This window comes from Oenanthe melanoleuca, chromosome 9, assembly GCF_029582105.1.
Source record: "Oenanthe melanoleuca isolate GR-GAL-2019-014 chromosome 9, OMel1.0, whole genome shotgun sequence".
Lineage (NCBI taxonomy): Eukaryota > Metazoa > Chordata > Aves > Passeriformes > Muscicapidae > Oenanthe > Oenanthe melanoleuca.
In genome coordinates this window covers 8,459,079-8,483,326 of record NC_079343.1, presented here as the reverse complement: position 1 = coordinate 8,483,326, position 24,248 = coordinate 8,459,079, and the positions used below count along the sequence as shown (strand labels likewise).

At 36.3% G+C, this 24,248-nt stretch overlaps 1 protein-coding gene across 1 annotated transcript in view; it reads left to right on the top strand.

Moving 5' to 3' along the window:
• CUL3 (cullin 3) overlaps window positions 1-23,621 on the top strand; it is a 52,232-nt gene extending 28,611 nt beyond the window's left edge. The window contains exons 4-16 of the mRNA XM_056498761.1: window positions 2,020-2,180; window positions 3,045-3,159; window positions 4,459-4,687; window positions 6,260-6,405; window positions 9,269-9,445; window positions 10,491-10,661; window positions 12,011-12,118; window positions 14,951-15,075; window positions 15,442-15,538; window positions 16,499-16,633; window positions 21,443-21,629; window positions 22,357-22,502; window positions 23,141-23,621. Coding sequence (XP_056354736.1) covers window positions 2,020-2,180; window positions 3,045-3,159; window positions 4,459-4,687; window positions 6,260-6,405; window positions 9,269-9,445; window positions 10,491-10,661; window positions 12,011-12,118; window positions 14,951-15,075; window positions 15,442-15,538; window positions 16,499-16,633; window positions 21,443-21,629; window positions 22,357-22,502; window positions 23,141-23,272 — 1,929 coding nt within the window. The 3' untranslated portion in view covers window positions 23,273-23,621. The remainder of the gene's footprint in view (window positions 1-2,019; window positions 2,181-3,044; window positions 3,160-4,458; window positions 4,688-6,259; window positions 6,406-9,268; window positions 9,446-10,490; window positions 10,662-12,010; window positions 12,119-14,950; window positions 15,076-15,441; window positions 15,539-16,498; window positions 16,634-21,442; window positions 21,630-22,356; window positions 22,503-23,140) is intronic.
• Window positions 23,622-24,248: the final 627 nt, after the last annotated feature.

Sequence of the window (24,248 nt, the reverse complement as noted above, 5' to 3'; positions counted from 1 at the left end):
CCTTTCAGATACCCTGCTGCCTGTGCTTCAGAGGCTTGAATTTTATTTTTTTTTAATAATTATATTCTTTTCTCTTCAAGTTGTATAGTATTGGACATTATGTTTTAATTTGCTCTTTCATCTGTTAGTGTATTTTAAGCTTGTCTTCAGAAAAAACATTTACTTCTGCTCTTCATGCAAGTGTGTAAATAAGGAAGTGAAATAAACAACCCCATTTCTAAAAAACTGAAAAACAAAAGTAACCTATTCCAAAGACCTAGCCCACCACACATCACTGATCTGGCTTCATGAGAGCAGTTGGTAAATGTTGTGTTTCAGGAGCCACAGAGTAGGCATATCTGACATGTTCCCGTCTTGTTTTTTCATTTGAATTAAGGGCTGCCTGTCTGAAGACAGAGAGTGGGAAATCACACATTAATTGCTGAACCCATTAATTGCTTTCCTCTGGTTGCCAAGTGGCAATCTGGCATATAATTAGTATAGGAATAATTTTGCTATGTGAATACAGGTGCTAAGTGGTGGGCTGTCTGTTCCTTCTTGTTTCTTGAAATTGCAAAATTTATGTAAACTTACAATTTTTGAATGTTGTTTCCATATTCAGAAGCAGAACATTTGTTCTTCTAGTGGTTTCATTTTCCAGGTGTTTGAGTAGCTTTACTCTTTAATTCTGTGTGTGATAAAGCACTTAAGATAGTGATGGAACCAGTGGAGAAGCTAATCTTTATACTCAGTTTCATAAATTGACCATCATCCTTTGCAGAATTTGATTAATTTTTAATATTATTTTGTTATAGCTATGTACATCCTTAAAAGACTTAAACTTAAAAAAGCTTTTTCTAATGTCATTGTCCTGATGCTTAAATGGTAGTAAAGCAGTATTTTTAGTAATTGCCCAAAGTATGATATTAAAGGAATGGATTATGCTCTGACAGAAATTAACAAAAATTATTGCTCTTCTCAGATGAGTAAATGTTGTAAAAACTCAGTTTTTCTATTCTTAATACTTTTTTAAGTGGTCTGACCCAGTAGTGGCTATTAATCAAATACATGCATTTTCTGTCCACTGGTGACTTATTAATAGGCCTTCCTTTTTTCAAAGTTAAGAGAGAGGAATAGGAAAAGAGAGAATAATTTTGGAGCATTTCTTTGGGTAGCAGTAAGAGACTTGGAGTCTGCTTAGCACACTGTCCATTCTGTATGATGGATTTTGGGCTATGCTGTCTGTAAATGCTGATCTGAGGATCAGTGTTAGTTTTTAAAGGTAGATGGATAAAAAATGGGTGGTTGAGAAGCTTGATTCCTTCCCGTATACTGAGATTATATAGGGAGGCAGAATTTAAACATACATGGAAATGTAAAAAATACTTTCTTCACTCCCTCTTCTTCTTTTGGAGGGTAGGTGGTGTATGGGTGAGATTATAATGAAACATAACAAGGTTTTGAAATATTACTCAAGTTGAATTAAAGTGAATTTGGAGAGGATACAGGGAGCGTTGTCTACAGAAGTCTTCTGTACAATTTTGTAGTACTAATCCATAAAGATTTTGATTGTAATTCTTCTTGTTTTGGCTCTATATTGCTGCTCTTTATTTAATGATGCTATTTCAGGAAATTTCACTGAATATTGACTATTATTTGCTAAAAGGAGTAGTAGAAAGATGCATGGAAGGGAGGGGGAAGTAGGTAAGTAAAACCTCGAACATAGTGCTGTGGATTTAGTCAGTAGTTGGAGACTCCTCTGCACCCAGACTAAAAAGTGGGAAGGCTGTAGATCTGTTCTGGCATGCTTCAATCATAAATGCTGTGCTTATACTCCTAAGCCAAATAGAACTTCCAGTGTAAAAGAAGTTTTGGAAAATGGGACTGATTTTGAATTTTAAAGGATATACATAATTTCTTTCTATTGAGAAAAAAGATACGTTTGGGCATATTTCCACTGTAGAGTAGGATCTCTTGTATTTTTAATATAATCAATGCAATGAACTCACAGTTTTATTGCTGTTTGTGCCCTTGTTGCAGGACCGAGTGTATGTGCAGCAGAACAACGTGGAGAATGTCTACAACTTGGGCTTGATAATTTTTCGAGATCAAGTTGTACGTTATGGCTGCATCAGAGATCACCTGAGGCAAACTCTGCTGGATATGATTGCAAGAGAGAGGAAAGGAGAAGTTGTAGACAGGTAAGATGTTTGTAAGTGAAGACTTTTGTAAATAGCTGCCAGTTTTTAAAGAGTGATTCAAAAACATGCACCAATAATTTATTATTTAAGACCACATTTGTGATCACAACTAAAATTTCTTCATATGCCGGAGTAACATATTTCTTTGTGTATTGTATTTTAGCATAATGGTAAACAGGGAAACTTATTAATATATTTTTAAATATTTATCTTGCTACTCTGCCTACATTTTTGTGACTAAGATTGCCCAACATGCAAAACCAGAAAAGAAAGACTCCTCAGCTACAGCTGTGTATTGTCCCCTACTGCCAGAAAGTGGAATCTTTTTCTAGATGCAGTTATTTTGTTTTCATTAACTGCTGATATTTGAATTTTGGTGGTGCTTATTTTGTGTTCAGCTGAGGGATTTTTCATTTTTTTAGATTTTTGTGTGGTTGGTTTTTTTTAAACAGCCGGCCATTCATAAACCTCAAACTTTGTGTAGCTCTTCCACATGTGCAGTTGTTTTGAAGTTGCAGTTGCTCAGTTCTGACCTATGTGTACAGTTTTCTTTGAAGTATTATTTTGGACTAATTTTGTATATATTAATATATATCCTTCATAATTTTATGACTTAGTAGAACTTGAGATGTGTGTCTGTGTCATTGCATTTAAAATACTTAAAAACATTTGTCAGCTCTTCAGTTTTTAACAATAACAGCCAACCTTGCTCATGTAGTGTTCTGGAAAATGTTATGTACAGATTAGAATGGACTATCTATTACTACATTTTATTAAAGTTAATACTGTGTTATGAGTTGTTATTCTGCTCTGTCTTACAAGCACATAGATTTCTCAAGTTGTTAACAACTTACTTTTTGGCAGAGGCGCAATAAGAAATGCTTGCCAGATGTTAATGATTCTAGGTCTTGAAGGAAGGTCAGTCTATGAAGAAGACTTTGAGGCTCCATTTTTGGAGATGTCGGCAGAATTTTTTCAGGTACAGCAGTATTCTAATACTACATTTGGAATGTTGTTATAACTCTCTGGAACTGTTAGATTTGGTGTACTTTACATACTTGTTGCTTTTTTGATGAGTATGTCCATCTCCATTAAACGAAATAAGAAAAGCAGTCACTAACTTTGAAGGAAAAAGTAACGCAGAGTTTACAGAATTAGCATAATTTGAATGTAGTTTTAAGCTATGGGTGCCAATGACGTGTAGTAATCATCATGCTTACCTTGTGCCTGCTTTAGGTTATTTCCTGTAACTTAGTCTATATCTTCTTTGCCCCCACAATCATTTTGAAATGACAGTAGGGCGAAAGGTTCAAACTGTCTCAAGCTTGGAAACCTGTCAAACTGTCTTTGAGGAAACTTTGTTTCCTTACTAGCTTCCACATTTGTGAGTTATTTTTTGTAATAAAATAAACTAAGTCAAGGAACTAAGCATATCCAAGTGGCTCTCCAGTTGTTGATCAGCCACCAAATAATACATTCCAAATATTTTCTAAGGGTTTTTTTTGTTTGGTTGGTTTTTTTTTTTGGTTTGGTTTTTTTGTGAACTACATGGAGGAGGAAAGCCACTTAAGTGCTTGCTGAGTGTAATAATGATCATCTATTGCTGGAAATTGATAGAAGTTTTAAAATAATTTTTAAAAATAGCTAGATAAGGTAATTTGTGACACTCCCATTTCTTATGCAGGATCAACTGTCATGTACTCTGATCTCCCAAATTCTTTGAAAAGCAGAAGCATATATTGCACAGCCATTTAAATGTCACTATTTTCTGTTTTTCATTGGTGCTTATATAAAATTAAGAAAAATAATTACTTTCATTTAAGTTGTGTTACTTAACTCTGCCTGAAAATTAAGACATCTTTTTTTTTCCAAACACTTTGCTGACTAGTATGAATAAAAACAGTTTGACATGAAATAATGTGCTCAGCATTGTCACTAATGAGAATGAGGAGAACTACCACAAACTGGTATTTGGAAGGAGTTTTTGATCCTTCCCTTTCCCTATCTTTGTTTTCTTGGCACCTGTGGCTAAAACTCCAGTTGGTTACTGGAAACTAAGTTGCTTGGGCTGTTTTAGTATGGTTTATATTGCAGCTACCCCATTATGTAACACATTTAGTATAATAGAACCTTTATTTTGTGTTAAATATGTCTGTGAATCTTGGATGTGTTGGACATGCTGTGTTTGATTTGAACTTGCTTTTAAATGCTTATCTGACATGTTTTAATTTTACCCTTTACAAAAAAAGTCTAAAGTATTAATTTGTGTTAATCACAGATGGAAAGTCAGAAATTTTTAGCTGAAAACAGTGCTTCTGTATATATAAAGAAAGTAGAAGCTAGAATTAATGAAGAAATAGAGCGGGTGATGCATTGTCTGGATAAATCAACAGAAGAACCCATTGTGAAAGTTGTTGAGAGGGAGCTTATTTCCAAGCATATGAAAACTATAGTGGAAATGGAGAACTCTGGACTTGTTCATATGCTGAAAAATGGGAAGACAGAAGGTAAGACTACATCATTTGTGAGACACAAATACTTCTGATACTGCTTATTGTTTTTAAACATGGGATAAATCATTAATATTTGTGCTCCTGTGTAATTGTGGAAACATTCAGTGACTGTATCACAAACATCTGAGAATTTTCAGTGACCATTAGATGGCTCTTAAAACAGAGCCCATACGCTTAACTTGTTTCTGTTTAGTATCAGACACAGGTAGTTTTGTGGTAAACCAAGTATCTCATAAGAAAAGTACAAATCTATTGTAATGGTTTTTGTCACCAGTAGACCGTGAGCCATTTTATTACTTCCATTCCTCTAATATGTATTTATGAAAATGCATCGCATTTTTTTGACCCACAGGCAGTTATTAAAAAGCACTGGTGTTAAAGTCTTAAACAGAAGCATTGCAGGATCAATTCTTGGGGACGGAGCAGAAAGAAGTTGTCAGTTTCTAAAGGATAAGAAGCAGCTTATTGAAGTGGGTGAAACAGAAGGGCTTGGCTTGATTTGCTTTTCCCTAGTAGAGGTTAACGTGGGACAGAGTGACTGAATGAAAGTTATTATGGAAATAGAACCTAAGTTTCTAAAGCAGCATAATGAAGAGAGGGATTGTAGTATCTATATTTAGAAATCAGTGCTCACTCTAAAGCCACGAGAAGGGGAACAGCCTTTCTGCTTAGATTAATGGCCTTTGTTCATTAAAGCAGCTTCACAATTACTAGGTGATAGAGCACAAAGTGAGCACATTTCCTAGCTGTAAAAAAGAATTCGTATGTTGAAAATGGAAGTGATGATACTATGCTTAACACTTTCTTCTTTAATCTAAACCTTCAGACTGAGGGTGCAAGGATATTGAAGGGTATTCATAAAATACAGGAAGCTGTTCAACTTTTATGGTTCAGTTAACTAGTACAGTGGAAATGCTGCTTTGTGAAGATGAGATTTTTCATAAAGGTACAAGGATGGATTGTTCTTTTGGAAAGCAGTGTTTAGCCTAAGCCACTTCTCGTTATTTTAGGTGGATAAAACATGGCAGTATAAAAGTATATGACTGACTTTAAGACAAATATAAATTAAACTCTGAAGTTTTACCGGTTTTTGCTTTTAATACAGAAACAAGCATATCACTAGTGCTGTCCTATTTGGTTTAACTTACTTTCAAAAAAACAAAAAAAAGTTTGATAATGTGCTTGATTTGGGGAATGATAATCTTGGAAGTTACGTTCTTAAATACCCCTGGGAAGCATAATCTTGCTGAAGGCGTAGTAGGTTCTCTGTAGCATTAGCATCATCTTCTGCTGGCCTGGAGGTCAGCAATGACAGGTTCCCTGCTACAGACAACCTAGAATAATTGAATACAGTCTCTGCTTTTCATTTTCATACTGCTGCAGTCAGCATATTGTCAGGGCTAAGGGAAAGAGGAGATCAGAAGAATCTGGTGCCTGAGCTGTTACAGGATGCTTTCTGTGGCTCAAGTGGCTGAACTTGAACTGTCAGCTTTAGCTCTGAGATGAATGAGTTACAGGAGTGTAACACACACAGGTGTCCTAATAATCTCTCATTCTTGCTTGCAGACCTTGCTTGCATGTACAAGTTGTTCAGCCGTGTGCCAAATGGTCTGAAGACGATGTGTGAGTGCATGAGCTCATACCTGAGAGAGCAAGGCAAAGCACTGGTTTCTGAAGAGGGAGAAGGAAAGAATCCAGTTGACTACATTCAGGTAGTTAAATACTTTAACTTTATTTTCTTTCCCACATTAGCAGTTCACTACATACACAGTTTATAAGGTATACCTTTTAGTATTCATTCAAAAGGGGTTGTTATTAAAAAGCTAAATTTAAAGTTTTTTAATGTACATTCTCAGAATATCCAGACATGTTTAGAACTCTTACTTAAGTTGGTTGGAAAGTACATAGTAAGTTTTTGTGCTTTTAGTAGTTGCTTTTAATAAACAACTTATTCAGCCTAATTATCTAACTGCTGGGAACTTCTTGGATTTCCCTAAATGCTGTGTCTCCAGAGTGAGTTGTATGTCTGCTGAGAAATAGCTTTATAGTGTCCACTTTATTTAATTTTATGTAACATTAGCTATCAGTGTTTATTGAGGCAAAAATCACATGGCTGTATTTCATGGCAAGCTTAGCTGTGACTGAGAGGTGAATGTGTTTTATCAGTCATAACAAATTACTTATTCCATTCTCTGTCTCCCTAAGAAACAGAACAGTTCTGCATGTTAAAAGATGTGAGTGTTCTTTCTTGCTCTCTCTCTCTTACTAAGTGATGTGTACCATTAATTTATCAAGATCACAAAATACGCTTCAGACCTATTTGTCATTTTTCTTTTCCATTGTCTCTGAGAAGATGGTTTGGAATTTGCATATAAAATCTTTATATGAACCTTAAAGCTTTGTTTCTATAGCTGGAAGATGTTTTATATTTAATATGAAAGTGTGTATTCATTAAACATTGTCTGAGGTTTTCTAAAATGTGTGATTCAAGTCCTTGTGTCTCTTCTTCTTGAGGAGCATTTAATGTATGTTTTTCAATCTCTGCTGTTTTGTTTGAAAACAATAACTGTGCTAGAACTGGTTACTATTTGAAGAAGCCATTTGAGTATAAAAACATTTTTGATTGGATTATTAATTTTCTGGCAATGCTGACACAAACTTCTTACCAGGCTTGAACAAGAATCACCTCTTCAAGGGCTGGTGAAAAGAAGAGAGAATGCCCTTGAAAAATTATAAGAGTCCTTAATCATTAAACCTAATATTTGTGGTGCTGTGATTTAGGGGGAAAAAAAAAAAAAAAGGGAGGGTGGTGCAAATGATGTGGGGAAAAAAGTGTCTGGTTTACTTTGATGTAATTTTCACTCTTGATGGGCCTGAAGAGGTATAATAAAAAGTTTAACTGAGAAAGATAGATCTAAAAACTTAATTATAAACATAGTATCAAGGTTTCTTGTCACAAAGGTGAAAAGCAAAATGAGGCTGAGGAAGACTTGCCCATGTGCTTTGACAGAGCTCAGCCCCTCAGTATGGACCCCAGCATCTCATGAAGATGTCCTAGGATAGGGACTGACATTCGATTACTGAAAATCCCCCAGAGAGGTTTTTCCACCACTTCCATTGAGAGGATGGAAGCAGAGAGGAATAGCTGTGAATTGAGAAACCACCTTGCTCCTTTCATCTCAGCCATGTTCATGTAAACCTGTCATGGACAACAGCACTAAGGAGACAGACATGGAAGCTGCATTAAACCATCAATAATATACTCCATCATAGCTCAACACTGCTTCCACACCATGACATCACCCTGAGCATAATTGGTGAGATGATTGCAAAAGCATTGCCAGGGGATTAGATTTAAAACTTATTATAATAGTTTGAAGGGATGTTGAAATGCTTTTGTAATTCAAGGTACTAACAGTTTCTCCTGTTTAACACCAGGTTGTTCAGATGGTGTACTCCTGGAGAGGAGACATGAGCTAACCTTGGTAAACAGAGAGATAGTGGGATTTACTTTGAATTTAAAATTTCTAATACGCATTAATTAGCCTGTCTAAAGATCATTCCTTTAAGTGAGATGGTGAGTTCCTAAGAAACATTACTACTTCTTTGAGTAATTCTTGAATGGCTTCTTTAAGTAACCACATATAAATAATTTTTTAAGAACCTGAAGACGTAAATATCATCTAACTTGTAGAGTTCTTGCAGGCAGTGGTTGTCCGTGACAAATCTAACTCTCAAGTGAAATTTTCTCCCCCTGCCTGCCAAATGCTTTCTCAGTTAAAATCTGTATGTATCATATATACTTAGAAAGGTGCCCAGGTGATTTTAAGATGCTTCTCCCTTCTATATCAGTTGCTTTAACCTTGGGTGAAGATGGAGCAAACTCTAAAAATGATACTGAGGGTCCTGTGGTTTAGTTCAGAGGAAGTGATTCAGTTCACTGAATCTTGTATCTAAATTTCACATGCTCCCAGTGACTCCTAATGATCAGCAAGAAACACATGACTGAATGATGCAGAACATGTCCCTGGATTAAATTAGAGGGAAACACAAATGCTGACAAGTTTAGTCCTGTTGCAGTGTGTTTTCTCCTCAGACTTGTTCAGGAGCTCTTGGAATGCACTTAATGGGTGCTTAGCCTCAGCTTTCCCATATGCTGTGTTTATGATACTGACTTTGCTCATGTTTTTTGAAATAGAAAAGGCTTAATGAGTTCAACAAATACCTACCTCCCTTAAGTTGCTGATTCAAAAATACAGGAAATCAATCTGTTTAAGCAGGCTGTTTAAAAAGCTTTCTTAGTCTGAGAAGTGTATTGCAACAAACTGCACTAGTGTTTGACACCAATATTTTATCTAGTTTATGTGAAAATTGCTTCTATACGAGATTCATGGCAGCAATAGAAATCTAAGAATGGAAATGAAATTTCAGATACTTTTAAGAACTCTGAACAGAGAGCATTGCAGAACCTCTGACTGTAGATCTTGTCTTCTGTATGGCCTCATCTATTATTATTGTTCCCCAGCTTACAACTTCACATCAGTGAAAATGGGTTTTTCTTTTCATTTTTGAAAGGGTTTACTGGACTTGAAGAGTAGGTTTGATCGCTTCCTTCAAGAGTCTTTCAATAACGATCGGCTCTTCAAGCAGACGATTGCGGGTGACTTTGAGTACTTCCTCAACCTCAACTCCAGGTCTCCAGAGTACCTCTCATTATTTATTGATGATAAGCTGAAAAAGGGAGTCAAGGGAGTAAGTATAAATCAACTCAAAATATCATCCTTTTTGCCCTGTAAACTTGGATGGAATTTAACTAAGCTACTTTTCTAAGAATTATTTTTATATTAAAAGAAATTACAATTTTACCTTCAAACTGGTGTAATACATCTGAGCTCATAACACTCAAAACACTTTAGATCTAAACTTACAGAAAAATCAGGTGACAGGAGATCTGTGTGGCTTGTTACCTACCTCTGAAGCAGCATACCTGAACTACTTATAGCAAATACTGCCTCAAAAAACAATTAGGTTGTGGTAGATTCTGTAGCTCCCTTCTTTTAAAACCTTGCATGTAATTTCCTTAAGTATATTTATAGTTTAGTTTGGCAGCTATTCTCATTATCTCTTAATTTCTTTTGAAAATTAATTTGATTAGAGAAAAGGGTTTGTCTTTGCTGCTTTTTACTGTTTTTACATACCAGAGAACTATTACCATATCTGTCTTCTAGTTCTAAGTACATCTGTTGCCTTCAGTCTTAACTTCTTCCATTAAATTTTGAGGTACAGAACCCAGAACTGGATTGGATGATTTTTCTGAGGCTTCAGTTACTCTAAATAAACCTTATTGTTAGATCATACAACTTATGCTTTGGGAATTAAATAGTAAATTTTGGGGTTTTTTTATAAAATAAATAATAGTTTTATTTGTGTGGCACTAGACAGGCTTTGCAAAACACGTCTTAACAGTTAAAAGCTTTCATTCCAAACTGACTTTTCTACTCATAATACTGATTTCCCTCATGCTTTTTTAAACTTATCCAGGAACTTTTACTGTATTTATCAAGGCATTCTAACCATTCATTGTTTCCCCTCTCCCTTGCTCTTGCCTTTCCCTTCATTTTAGATCTCTTTCTTACTCCACTTTATGGAGTTACTGTTCTTCCGGCTGTCAGTCATTGTTGGACCGGTTTTGTTGGCTACTGTTAGACCATCTGCTGCTGTGAATTACTTTAAGTACTTAGGTTGTGTAAGACACTTGTGGTGAAAGATTAAAACCAGCAAATTATTTCTTTTACAGCTAACAGAACAAGAAGTAGAAACTATATTGGATAAAGCAATGGTTTTATTCAGGTTTATGCAAGAGAAAGATGTTTTTGAACGCTATTACAAGCAGCACTTGGCAAGAAGACTTCTCACAAATAAGAGTGTTTCAGATGACTCTGAGAAAAATATGATCTCCAAATTGAAGGTAAGACAGTACTTGCATACTTTTTAGGGGCTTTTCTTTTTTGTTTTTCATAAATATGGTTTCTTCTGTTTTTACATGAGATGTATAGATAATGTTAATCTTGATCGCTGTTAAATACAGTGTTGATTTTGAAAGCCCCAGCAGAAAATACAAAAGGCTTTTCAAATATTTTCATGGAAATAAAGAGAAGGAAGTACTGAAAAGCCCCTGTGATGAGAGTGCAATCTAGATAACAAATTTTTTTCTAAGTTTTTAAATAACAGGACAACTGCAGTGACTGAATTTGAAGACTGCAATTTTTTCCTAGATTTTTCTGTTACTCATGGTACAATTGTGTTATTGCCAATTGTGTTGTTTTTTAATTGCATCCATCAGCAGACTGATGATAATGCTCAATTTCTTTTTCATTAAGTGTTTGAAAAACAAAATCTTTGTATCAGTCTCTAGAAACACATTTTCCTTAGCTGGTTAAATACTGATTAAATAGACCAAGTGATGGAGAAGAAGGTAAAGCCTAAAGTTGAACAGACTTTAAATGTAGTTCTATTGCAGCTTCTTCTCAAGTGACATGATAAATGATGAGAGCACTTCTGAAGCAGAGCAATCCTAAAATGAAACTGCACTGATCCTTATTTTTGACCTTCATATTCTATCAGTGAGCAAAGCCTTTTTGTATCAGATTTCTCCAAATTTGTCAGTATTAATCCCTTCTCAGTTACCTTGCCACCACTTTTAGCTGGTGATTCAGAAGGCACAGGGCATACACATATTTGCAAGATGAAGTGCCATCTTTTCTTACAGAACTGCAGAGTGGTCAGGTTGTTGAAGCTAACACACTTCCTTTCCCATGTATTCACAGTATGTGTCAGAAATGGGCACACAGTCCTGTGTGTGCACATCTGTGTGTGTGCAGATGTTCCTGATTCTCACAAGGCGTAGAATCTTGCTGGGTAATCTGCAATCAGCCTTCAAAATAAAACTTTCCTAGGACAACAGGAGTTTCCTTGTGATATAAATAGGGTTCGTTTCCCTTTACAGAATTGTGCTAAAAGCAGGTGAAAGTGAATGTTTTGATTTGATAAGATTTCACTGGTTTTTTAATATTATATAGAAATCTAAGACAAAAATACAATAATGGAGAAATGAGAAGGAAAGCAAATTAAAACTGTGTAGGGTTAGGTCTTTATATATAAGATAGGAAAGTTTTTTTTAATGCTAATGGAAATTCCAGTAACCAAGATACAGGAATGTAATTTTGGGGATTTATAAACTAACTTTAGTTTTGCAGTTTGCCTATCAGAAGCTTTGTTTTCATAGTGCTGGTACAACAAATTATTTTGTGTTTTTAGACTGAATGTGGATGTCAATTCACATCGAAACTGGAAGGAATGTTCAGGGACATGAGCATCTCAAACACAACGATGGATGAGTTCAGGCAACATCTTCAGGCAACAGGGGTAAGTGCTGGGGTCTGTGTGCTCATCTGTGTGTCTTCTCTTATAGTCTGTATTAGCATTTCCTGAAGTGCCAGAGTCGGTTGGGAGCTCGAGGAGTGCCAGTTTCGTTCCACAGAATCCGTGTGCCCCAAGGGCTGTGCCGGGCAGCACCGCCAGGGGGAGCGCTGTGCCCGCCCCACCCAGCTGTGCCACACTCCAGGGGCTGGCTGCCAGCTCCCTTGTGTGCTTCCCACCAAAGCCGTCCCATTCTGCAAATCACCGGTTGTGATGTGTATCTGCTGCTAAGAGCAAGAAAAATACTGCATGCTGCAGGTGTTTGCAAAGCACGCCATCTCATGTTGAGTTTCCTGACACAGCTAATGCCTTTGCTAAAAGCAAAACTGCCATTTTATTGCAATTGTCAAAATTTAGTTTTTCAAAATTTCTTGCAAATTGTCAAATATGGATTTAGTTGTTTAATTAGAAAAATTGCACCTTCTTGTAAGAGCAGCTCCCTAGAATATTTTAGGGAGATGTCATTATTTTTGAGATACCAGTTTACTTGCTCTAAAACACTGTTTTTCTGTACTGATACTCAGTAGCACTTAATAGTGTATCATAAACAGCCAAGCAGTTCTCTGTGTGAAGGTAGGTAGGGTCTGTACATCCAACCTGTTTGAATCAGTTTCAGAAGTCTGAATGCCAGGAATATTTTCATGGATATCCTCTGTCCAATGTTCCTGGTTGTGCAAGGTGATACGAAATCTTTGTTGTCTTGAAGCAGTTGGCTGAAATCCTCCTCCTCAGAATTCTGTGACTCATGAGTAGCAGAACAGCATGTTCTCTAAGTGGATTCAGAAAAGGATGGAGAGGAAGTGGATAAAGGTGTTTGTGGACAGGCAGCTTTACTACTGGTTTGTTTGGTTTCTCAGCTTTAGAGGCTAGTCATGTTTTGCTTCTGCAATGCTTGAAATATAAATTTCAGTAAAGATTTGTTGGAGCATTCCCATTCTTTCAGTAGCATGGTGGGCTTGGACGTGTAGGGGAAGAGGGGATTGTGCTAAATGTCATGTACTTTACATGACAGTCTTAAAATATGTGAGTTAATAAATGATATCTCTATCTTCTTTTTAGCTATTTACAGCTAAGATGAATTTAAAATGTTAACAGATGTTCTGTTAGGCTGTATTTTTCATCTTTTTACACTTCATGACACCAGCAGTTCATGTGATGGTTTCCTTTTGGTCAGCCTAATACTGACCTTTGAATGAAATTTCCAGAAATACTATTTAGGAAATACAGGAAGATTTGGGGGATTTTGTTACTGTTAAAATGCTGATGATACTGTGTCTTATGTGAAATAGTTCATTCTGCTCCTTTTTAAACAGTTTGGGTACCTTGAATGTGTACAGTGCCTCCTAGAGGAGTCAGGCATATGTTTTTCTCTAAATAATCCTTCTGGATCCTCTGTTCAGAGACAGAGGCAGTACCAAGGTCTGTGTAGATGATTTTTGCTTTCAAAGTGGAAAGCTCAGCAGCAGGGAAAGTCCAGGCTAATAGATGGAGAAGTTTCTGTAACTGTGATGCTGGAACATTTCTTTCAGTTCTGTAAAGACTGGATCACTTCTGGGCACTTTCCACTACTTCCTGCCATTTTTATGCCAAAAAGACATCTCGTAAAATAAAGTGCTTGCAAAACTTTTTTGTGTTGCAAACTGCTTAGTGCTCTTTATAATGTATGATGGGGGGCATTCTAAATTAGTGCTGTGTTTTGGTCTGGCAAAGACCAAAAAAATATGGGAAATTGTTGCCATCTCAGTTCAAATGCTTCAGTTACAGAAAATGTATTTATCTGGATCCCTCTGTCTGCACTGACGGCCTTTTCCCACTTGGCTGGAGGAAGAAAACCGTTGAAGCATTTTTAGGTTTTTAGAAGTTTTCTGGGCACAAGCTGGTTGGTGCATGCAGGCATTCAGTACACACAATACAAAAACTGTTCTGTACTGCATGGGAATGCTACTCTGCTATTGAATAGTGAAAGTTCAGGTGGCAGTTTTTGACCTTCTAAAACGTAATATGCTCTATTTCTGTGTAGTGGATTTATATAAGTTGAATATTGTATGCTTGGGGTTTTCCATAATGTGTGCTCTTTGAAGGTATTGATTCTACCTCCTAAAGCTGAAAGTAATCAGTTTTAAGCTTAATAATGCTCAGCTTAGTTGGGATACCTAGTAAGGATTATGCATCACTGGTAGCCAGACCTTTATCATCTGCCAACACATCTTTATAGATCAGCACTTGAGCTGGGGAATGTTTCCTCACCAGTGCTGAATATTCAGAGTCGTGGGTGTCCTTAGGGAAAGGGGCTGTGCAAAAGTGAGTAACATTGCAGTCCACAGATAAGCCTCCCCATGGTTCAACATCAGATAGTCAGTATTTCCACTCTACTTCCAGAGAGTACATTCAGAATGAGTTATTTTGAAACTGACACATCTCATGCAACCCAGCTTTATTGCATGTCATCAAAAAACCTATTTACAAAGATTTGTTGCACGTATTGCAAGTTCTGTTTATGATCACAGACATTTAGTTCTTAGTTAAGAATTCATTTTGTTCAATTCTGTATGCTCTTAAATGCCAGAGGGGAATAATGTAGAGAATTTTTGCTGTAGCATCTACTCTGATAGTGATGAATCAATGTATTTGTCTGGTTTTGCAAAAAAGCATGTTTACAGATATGTCTATTTCTTTTGTAGTTAGGCAAAATTCTAAGTATTTTACACTGATACAGACAAAGTGGTGAAACATGGTCTTGTTTTTAAATAGTGTATGTTTTCTTCCAATTACTTTTAGGTCTCACTAGGAGGTGTTGATCTCACAGTGCGTGTCCTCACAACAGGTTACTGGCCTACCCAATCAGCCACACCAAAGTGCAACATCCCTCCAGCTCCCAGACATGCTTTTGAAATATTTAGAAGGTATGTATTACTACAGATTTTTAGGTAGAGTTTTTGAGAAGAAACTTTCTAAACTTACTTGTATAGATTTTTTTTTTTTCCTACCTGTACAGTTTTGGGGTTTTTTTACAGCTTTACTGTTAAGGATGTGCTGGCAAACTGCTCTTCTTCAGCTCATGTAAAAATTAGAGAATTGAATGATGGTGCTTGAGGTTTTGGGAGATTTTAAATAGAATTCTGACAAAAATTAATGCTTTGAAAAAGCAAGAAGTATAAACATTTTAACAATATCCTCAATAGCTCCAAAAGGTTATGTAACTTTTTAAATGTATTTCCTCTTCAATACAAAATGTGAGCTATATTGTTTTCATCTCAATTCTGTTACAGATTTTATTTAGCCAAACACAGTGGGCGACAGCTGACACTCCAGCATCACATGGGTTCTGCAGATCTCAATGCCACTTTCTATGGGCCTGTTAAAAAGGTAGAGAATCAAGATTATATAAATATTGTATCTTTTTTTAAAAGTAAGCTAATGCATATTGTTTGTAACTTCAGAATTTTGTAAAGTAAAAGCAAACCAATTGAGAATGTAAGAATAAGAAAAAGATGCCTTCCATCAGCCTTATAGTCTCATTCTTTTTTGCAGCAGTTTTGCATTGACTCTTTATTTCCCTCTGAATCTATTTTGAATGCATCACTCAGCATCATCTTTTACTTGTAAAAAGTAATAAATGTGATCTTGAAGTGACCTCAGTTGTTTGAATGGTTTGCATTTTTTTGACTGTCGATGAAAAGTGAAACTTGTTAGTTACTTTTGCAAAGCCAAGTTTAGCCTCCTTTTCATATGCAGAGTGCAATGTAGACAACATCTTTTCAAAAACAAGACTTGAGCAGAGTTTATAGGAGTACAATGCTTAACTTGTCTGTGTACAAGAAAGGAATTTTGTAGTGATTACACCAGTACTAAAATGCCAAGCTAGAACTAGTAATGGCATGATGCTTGGGAATGTAGGAGGCAATTCAAAATGAAAGCAAAATTCTTAGAACGAGTATTAATAACATGCACTTGTGAGGATGTTGAAATTGTGTTACTGTAGGATAAATATGTTGATAACTTTAAAGAAAAGCTTAAGAAAAACTTGGAGGGTGGACACATAATGGAACAGGGGCCTCAGAGGTGGTGAAGTCTCCATCCTTAGCAATGGTCAGTGTTTGTTGGCTGGACCATGGGACCTCCTGTAAGTGCCTCCAGGCTCAATCTCCCTGGCATTGTAAGGCAGCTGCTGGAGGAGCATCCTGGTCATGCTCCCAGATGTTTGCTTTTCTGTCACTTCTGTAAGCTGATCTAGAGAAATTTTTCATCATGAAACTTTCGTCTTATCAGGACAAAGCATTTTTCAGTGAAGAATAACCTAACAGTAGTTTTGGAATTTTAAAACAGGAAGATGGCTCAGAAGTCGGTGTAGGAGGTGCCCAAGTAACTGGCTCAAATACACGGAAGCACATATTGCAAGTCTCCACTTTCCAGATGACAATATTAATGCTATTCAACAACAGAGAAAAATACACGTTTGAGGTAAGTGCTGTGGGTTTCTTACCTGATTCTAAATAACTGGTTTGGGCACTTTCTTGTCCTCTTGAGTTAGGCATTTGAAGATCAGGTGCCTTTCAGTCTATTTGAGTATGGATCAGGCCAACTAACACAGGAAGCAGATTGTTAGCAATGCACCTGGGATGCAGTTTGAGGAAATTATTTGGGAGCAGAAGGTTTCAGAAGTGTTTGAGAATTGTGAGTGTGGTTGTTCTAGGCCACTGGGCTGTAGAAAAGCTGAAGTTGAAATGCAGCAGGTGGCTCCACTGCCTCATTTTGTCTTTGAGAAACTGGATATAGAGGCCAAAGGGTGGAGAAAGGTATTCAAGAAGCCAGGATACAAACCAAAGTAAAATTGGCAGGCTGGACTGAGCTGGAGGATGTATCAAAGAACTTTCAGCCCTTTTCTGAGTTAATCAGCCAGAAAGGACAGTGAAGAAAGGTCTGGATATATTCTTAACAGGGAAATTAGAGGGGTGTTGCTGGGAAAGACTGAAATGTCATCTAAAAGATGATGATGATGAAGAAGGCTTTAGGAGAGGAGGAAGATCATGTGCTTTGTAGTGTGAGCATTATATTGTTAATATAAATTGATAGTTGTGTTTTGAACATTATCTTCTGTTTGAGAGACCATTGGCAGCCTTGAAAAGCAGTATGGGTGCAGATTGAAACAGTTGATTTCCAGGTTTTCTCATCTGCTTTTGACTGTGCTGTGCATAGTAATCGTTTGCTTTTTTGTTTGGATTGTTTTCAGACTATTTGGCATACTTTCCTAGCCTTTTAATAAAGAATGTTTCTTTGAAATGGTCTCAGTAGTGATTAAGGAAGGAAGGATTTGATAAGAGACTCTTAATAAACGACTGATAATTTAAAATGTTATTTTAGAACACAAAGTCCTGTGTGTTGTGAAATCCATTTCAGAAGCATTGCATCTTTGAGTACTTTGCAGAATATTTGAGGGATGAAAACAAGGAGGAGGACTTAAGAGCTCATTTTTTTTCCTTGAAGCTGATTTCTAAATTGGGCTGGTAGTTGCCTTATTCCACCAAATTGCAGGCTTAATGAGTAGCAGAGCCTTACCCATATATGAATAACACTTGGGAGAGCAGTGAAAAATGCAGTTTTTAATACATGCTCTAAATTTTACTTTATTTTACTGAGACCAGATGATATGTCCATCTGCTTTTAGGTTGTATGTTTAGTCTGATTTGGGAGTTCTTAAGCTCTTACTTCGTGTCCCACTTGAACTAAAACACTAAGGAGGCATATTTGTGTTGTTTGGTTTCTTTGGTGAAGTGTGTGGGAGTTGTCTTTAACTCCAGCCAGGAAATCTTATGAACACTTCAGAGGAGAATGAATTTTATCTTTGTTCATTGATTATTGGATACCCTGATTAACTGCTGAGTGCTGGGCACCATTCCTTCTCTGTTGTGTCAGATGAGTGCTTTCAGTGCAGCAGAGCATGTGAGCTGACTTGTGTGTGCTTGTGTATCCTAAAACTGTCTGATACACAAGTGTTTCTGCAGATTCACAGCTCAACAGATTCATCTGAAGTTGCATTCACAGCTGAACAGACTTTGCTGTTTTATTTTGCATTCAGTGTGATTATTAATTGCAAACTTGATAAGATCCTCATAATAATCCTAACAGCCATGTGATTGAGGAAAAAATGGGATCCTGATAATGCAAAATTTATCCATAAAATACTATGGAAACTAAAAAGATTGTTGCATAGAAAAATTTCTTCACCAAAAAATTTATACATTTATTGTATTCCTGTACAGCATTTTATTTGTACAAATTTTATTTGTATATGCAAAATAGCTATTGGCCATATAGATGTAGGTTAATGCTACTGAAGTGGAAGAGGAAGAATTTTCATGCAGGCCTTCAAAGAATGCTCATTTATTCTACTAATTCTTTTTTTCCAATCAGGTCTTATATAAATCTGAACACATTCTTCAATTGATTTACATTACAGCTCAGTATTTTAAAAGGTGAAATGCTCACTTTTTGTAATGACATCAGAAAGAAGAGTGGTTCTTTATGTTTAACAAACAAGAAATGAAAATGTGACCATAGTATAAATTAATTTGTGGAATAATTCCACAAAAATGAGACATTAGAACTGTGAACTAGATTACCTGTTCCCTCTCTTGCTGATATCTGCTTTGGAAGTTACACAAGTTGCAGTCTGTAAATAAAACTAAAAATACTTTTTGTTATGTCAACAAAATGACAACATTCTTTTCCTTCAGATTTTTCTGCACATTTCCCTTCTAATAATCTATTTTCTTTCACAGAACCAAAAGAATTCTATACCTGGAGTGATCTCTTTTGTAGCCCCCAGCTAGAGCTCTCACTTGATAATACATTAACACTGAGATTGTGTAATCAGTGCTGCTCCTGTGCACAAGTCTAATGTGGCCTTTAAAATAAGGCATTTTTGGAGATGGGAAAGAAGTACACATTTCTCAAAGTTATGCTACAGACTGAGGGAAAGAGAGCACAGGAACATCTGTTATCCCCATTTACATTCATAACTGCATTTTTTTTTAATTCAGCTCAAAATTTTGGCTCCTTCTGAGCAATTCTTTGTGGTCCTTACTTTAATGCTGGCTTATAAATTCTAAAAGTGAAATGATTCGAGTGTGTTCATGGCTCAGCTGCAGAGTGAAGTACAATAGCAAATACACACTGGTTTATATTAGGATGGGTAGTGTGAAACCCCCTAAAATTCCCTTTTGGCTACTTGCTTCACTTTTTAATAAAAGCAGAATATATATATGGCCTTGTAGAACTGATGTACTTTTCAAAGGATTAATTTTAATTGTTGATCAAAAATCAAAGTTTGGGAGCCTGCACATAACCGGTATTACATCATAAATAAGCTGGGTTTGGTTTGTGGCCTTGAAGGCTCTAAAATCTGGCACCTTCCCTTAGTTTGTTAAATTTTATGCTGATCAATCAATTTCAATAAGACTTTTTGTTGTGACCATGTAAAGGATTATAGCTTTCTGGGATTTTTTTTTTTTTAGTACTACTTTGTGCTGGATCTGGAAAAAAATGTGAAGGTGATGTTTTAGATATAGCAGCAAAGGAAGAAATAGTAACTTTCTATGAGCAGCTTGGGAAGAAACATTTTGATACTAGGACATAGTTAAAATATGTGGATATTCACAACTTAGTTCAAATGATGGAAGTTTTTCTGAATGCATTATCCTAGGAACATTTTAGTATTTCCAAATCATCTATAAGCAAGAGGTACCAAATATCCTGAATTTTTTTAATTTTGGACTTTGCGATTTTATTCTTTTTACCTCATTCCAGTTAACTCGACCTTATGTCAAAAACAGCTTCAGTCAATTTCACATGAAGTCAACACTCTGTGTGTAGTGTTGGGTCAAGTTGAAAAATAATGCCTGTTTTGTCTGAGCCTTGGCATCACAGAGAGCTGGTAGTGAGGTGCTGTGTGTGAGGTACAGTAAAGTTGTGATAAAAGTCTGAGTCAGAGCCAGTACATCCAAATAATTTTTACTGTATGCTGTCAGTGGTGCCTGATGACAGAGAAGTGGCTGTTTTTTCTGGATTTATTTAAGGAAGAACTTGGGTATGCTAAAAAATAACATCATTTGATAGAATTTAGTTTGATTTTTCTGGTCAATCTTTACAGAACTTTTAACAAGTTGTTTATAGTCTTTACAGATCTTAGCATTTTGATCACTTGGAGTTGTTACTGCTGTTTTTAAACTAAGGTCATCACATGGACTTGTGTGCCATGAGAATCAGGAATTTATGGGGACAGTGTAAGGGCTTCATGCTGCCCTTGAAACCAAAGTTGGGGAAGCTGAGGAAGGGATACCTCTTGTGGACAGCTGCATGTCTACAGGGTTTGTTTTTTCTCTTTAGCTGTAACAAGTCCCTCAAGAGTCTGAATGGGAATGTGAAATCAGAAGTGTCTGCAGTTTTCTCAGGCTAGAAATAGGAAGAAAAGAGATGAGGAAAAATGAACTTTTACTGAACAGGAGCTCAGTAAGCACCTTAGGTCTGAGAGAGCAGCCTAGTTGGCCTTCTCCTAGAGCACATTAAGATATCATACCACATCCAGTGTAACTTACTAGCTCATGACCACTGTTGACTTTCCTATCATCCATCTCTCAGCTGACTCTTCAGAGCACTGACAGAGGTATATACCAGGCTATGTATATGTTTTACAAACAGTCTTCTTCAAAGTTCATATGTTTGCTGCACTATAATGGGCTCTTTTTGTATTTCACCTAGAGAAGGCTAGCCAAAGGCATTTGGGCTGTAAATAGAGTTATTCAAAAGGAAGGTATGATGAATGCAGAGTATTTATATGCTACAGTGAAACCAGGCATTGTTTGCTTCATTTGTAAAGATCACGTTTTTAGCAGTGTGGCTGAATGCAAAAGCATTTGTGCAGCTCTTGCTCAGGAATGGGCATGAACATCATGGATGTTTTCCATCACTGAGTTAGTCAGAAGGTTTGGTTTCACCCTGTCCAACAAACCTGGAACCAGTTAACAAACCCTTTCAGCCCTCTCAGAAATTGCAGAGGGTTAAACAGCTGGCTATTCATGACTGTTCATTTGATAGAATGCACTGAGTGCTGACCCAGGATCATTTTGCACAGTACCCACTGAGACCTTGCTGCTGAATGAGTTCTGACCTTTCAACTGTCACAGAATTACTTTATTAAGCAATCCCTGATGTTGTTTGCAGCACATGATACTTCTGCCATAGCCATAAACTAACTAAAGTATTGTTCTTTAGGAAATTCAACAAGAAACTGATATCCCTGAAAGAGAACTGGTTAGAGCCCTACAGTCCCTGGCATGTGGCAAACCAACACAGCGTGTTCTCACAAAAGAGCCCAAATCAAAAGAAATAGAAAATGGTCATATATTCACAGTGAATGATCAGTTCACATCTAAACTACACAGAGTCAAGATTCAGACGGGTAAGTCAGCTTATATGCTACTCTCTTGCAGCCCCAAAACTTCAAATTGTCTTTTGCAGGATTGATGTCCATAGAAATGAAAGGAGAGAATTTTTTTTGATGATTAGTTGCATCAAAATGAAAATTCAAATGCCAAGAAAAGTGTGGAAGTCAGTTAAGCCTTTTACTTTACAAAATTTGTAATTATCTCTTACAGGAAATACTGAAAGAAAAATAAAATTCAAATTAAATAATTAAATGAAAAATATGCTACTGATTGATTCATAAATAGGAAAATTGCCTCGTAAGTTGCTGTACTGCAGTGAAATGAGTGATGTTTTTAGCCCATTATACAACAGCCATTTTCAAGTACCAGGTAGCTTATAATGGTTTTGGACAATGATTTGAGTTTAACAACTAAGGGAAGCTGAGTGTATAATAACCACTTCATTATCTTATAGAAGTGCTGGTGCTTGTGCCTGTGAGCAGTTTTGAGTACTGTTCAAATTTTAACATAGTAGTAATTAAATAACAGTTTATCTTGTCAGTTGCTATCAAAATATGCCAGAAAGTGTTAATATGTTCTTGTGGCTGCTTTTCATTTAAAAAAAAAAAAAATCAACTTTGAGAATGTCAAAACTCAGGAAAATATAACTTGATGTCTAGATGAAATAAATAGTGAAGCTAACACACAACGAAATACATTTTAATTTTGCTAACATAATTTCCATTCTCTGTTTTCTTTAAGTTGCTGCCAAACAAGGAGAATCTGATCCAGAAAGGAAAGAAACAAGGCAGAAAGTAGATGATGACAGAAAACATGAGATAGAAGCTGCTATAGTTCGGATAATGAAATCTAGAAAGAAGATGCAACACAATGTGCTAGTAGCAGAGGTATGCTTGTACAGAGTTTTGCTATTAGCTCATTAAAGTTACACAGCTCTTACTAATATGATTCTGAAAGGCTTTTGAGAGAGATGCTGTGTTTAACCCATCCTTTCTTTTCTCCATGTCTATCTGAAGACACACCTAAATCCTTACCCTTGACTTCAGGATGTACTCATGAGTGCATCTAATTCTCCTTCCTACTTTTAGTGCTGTTATGATGTTAAATTGCTTGAAAAGCCAACCAGTGTGCTTAACATTATTTTTGGCTTTGATCTCATTACTGACTGTTGAGTCCAGGTTTGAGAGATTGGAGCTCTTAGCAGAGAGAAACAGTCCTGCTGCTTTTCTCTGCAAAGCTCACACAGCTCCAGCACATTACACATTTTGCACTCCTGAACTCCCTTAGAGCTGTGAAATTGGGAGCATTCTCAGGTTGTGACTATGCCTCTGTAGAGCTTTGAATCGTACCCCAACATGAGCAAGCAAGTGGAAGGACTGTCAGAAGTCTGCAGGCTGCTTTGTATGCTTCATAGCTGTCACCATCTCTGTCTTAATTCATTTTTCTGGTTGTTGTGTTCTATTAGGGTACTTCAAGGTCTTACTTGCACTGTGATCTTACATTGTTGGGTTTTATTTTGTTTTAGGTAACCCAGCAGCTGAAGGCTCGATTCTTACCAAGTCCAGTTGTTATTAAAAAACGTATTGAAGGACTTATTGAGAGAGAATATTTGGCACGAACACCTGAGGATCGCAAAGTATACACTTACGTAGCATAAAATGCGTTCAGAAAATTTGATTTATTCTTGGACTATATTCTTCGCATGAACTGGGAAGTTCTTTTAAATCATTAATATTAAGACGACCATCTTCTCTATTAAATTACAGTACATGTTCTAGACCATTCAGATCAAGCCTTTTACTCCTTTTGAGAGTTTTTGACATGAATTAATTGAGCTTCAGGCTTTTCAACGTTATCCCTGTAGAGATCATCCTTACAATTCTTCGGGAAAATGTGAATGTGCTGCGTTTGTTTTCAATACTGTATGAAAACAGAGAAATAAAAATGACTTTAGAAAATACAGCTCATTTAAAAAAATAAATTTGTTGGAATTTCATTTCCCCAGATCTTCAGTGTTGATGTAAATGTGTTTCTGTAGTGTTGCTTAGCACTTCGCGCATTGTATAAGTTGGGTTTAAAAGAAACCACAGGTGGCACGGCAAAATTCCCACTTACCTTGCTCTGCTTCAAATGTTTCTTTAGCTAGACATGTTTAATTTAAATACTTGCTAATTTTTTGAAGACCCAAGAAGACAACTTGAGCATGTTTCACTCTTCCAGCTGCACTCACTGTTCCAACAACATGAATCAGGAACTTCTGGGGCTCAGAAAAGACCATAATAATTTTGGCTTTCCCTTCTGTAATTTGAGTTCTTCTAAAGTAAACTCTATATTGATTAGGTTTTTTCTGGTTTCTTTATAGGAAAAAGGACAAGATTTTAGTGTGTATAAACTGTATAATAATTTTTGCTGTTGTACTCACTGCTGATGGTGGATTGTACAGGGCGATGTTTTTATTTCACTAAATGTAGACAAAATAAATTTAAAATAAATGGATTTAGTGTACACAAACAACTAATTCAAGTGTGTTAGAATACAGGGTTGACAATCTTTTGGAACTAAATACTGTCCCCTGGGGAAATGTACTGGGATTATATTTTGTTAATAAACATCAGAGATGGATCTGTAGCCCC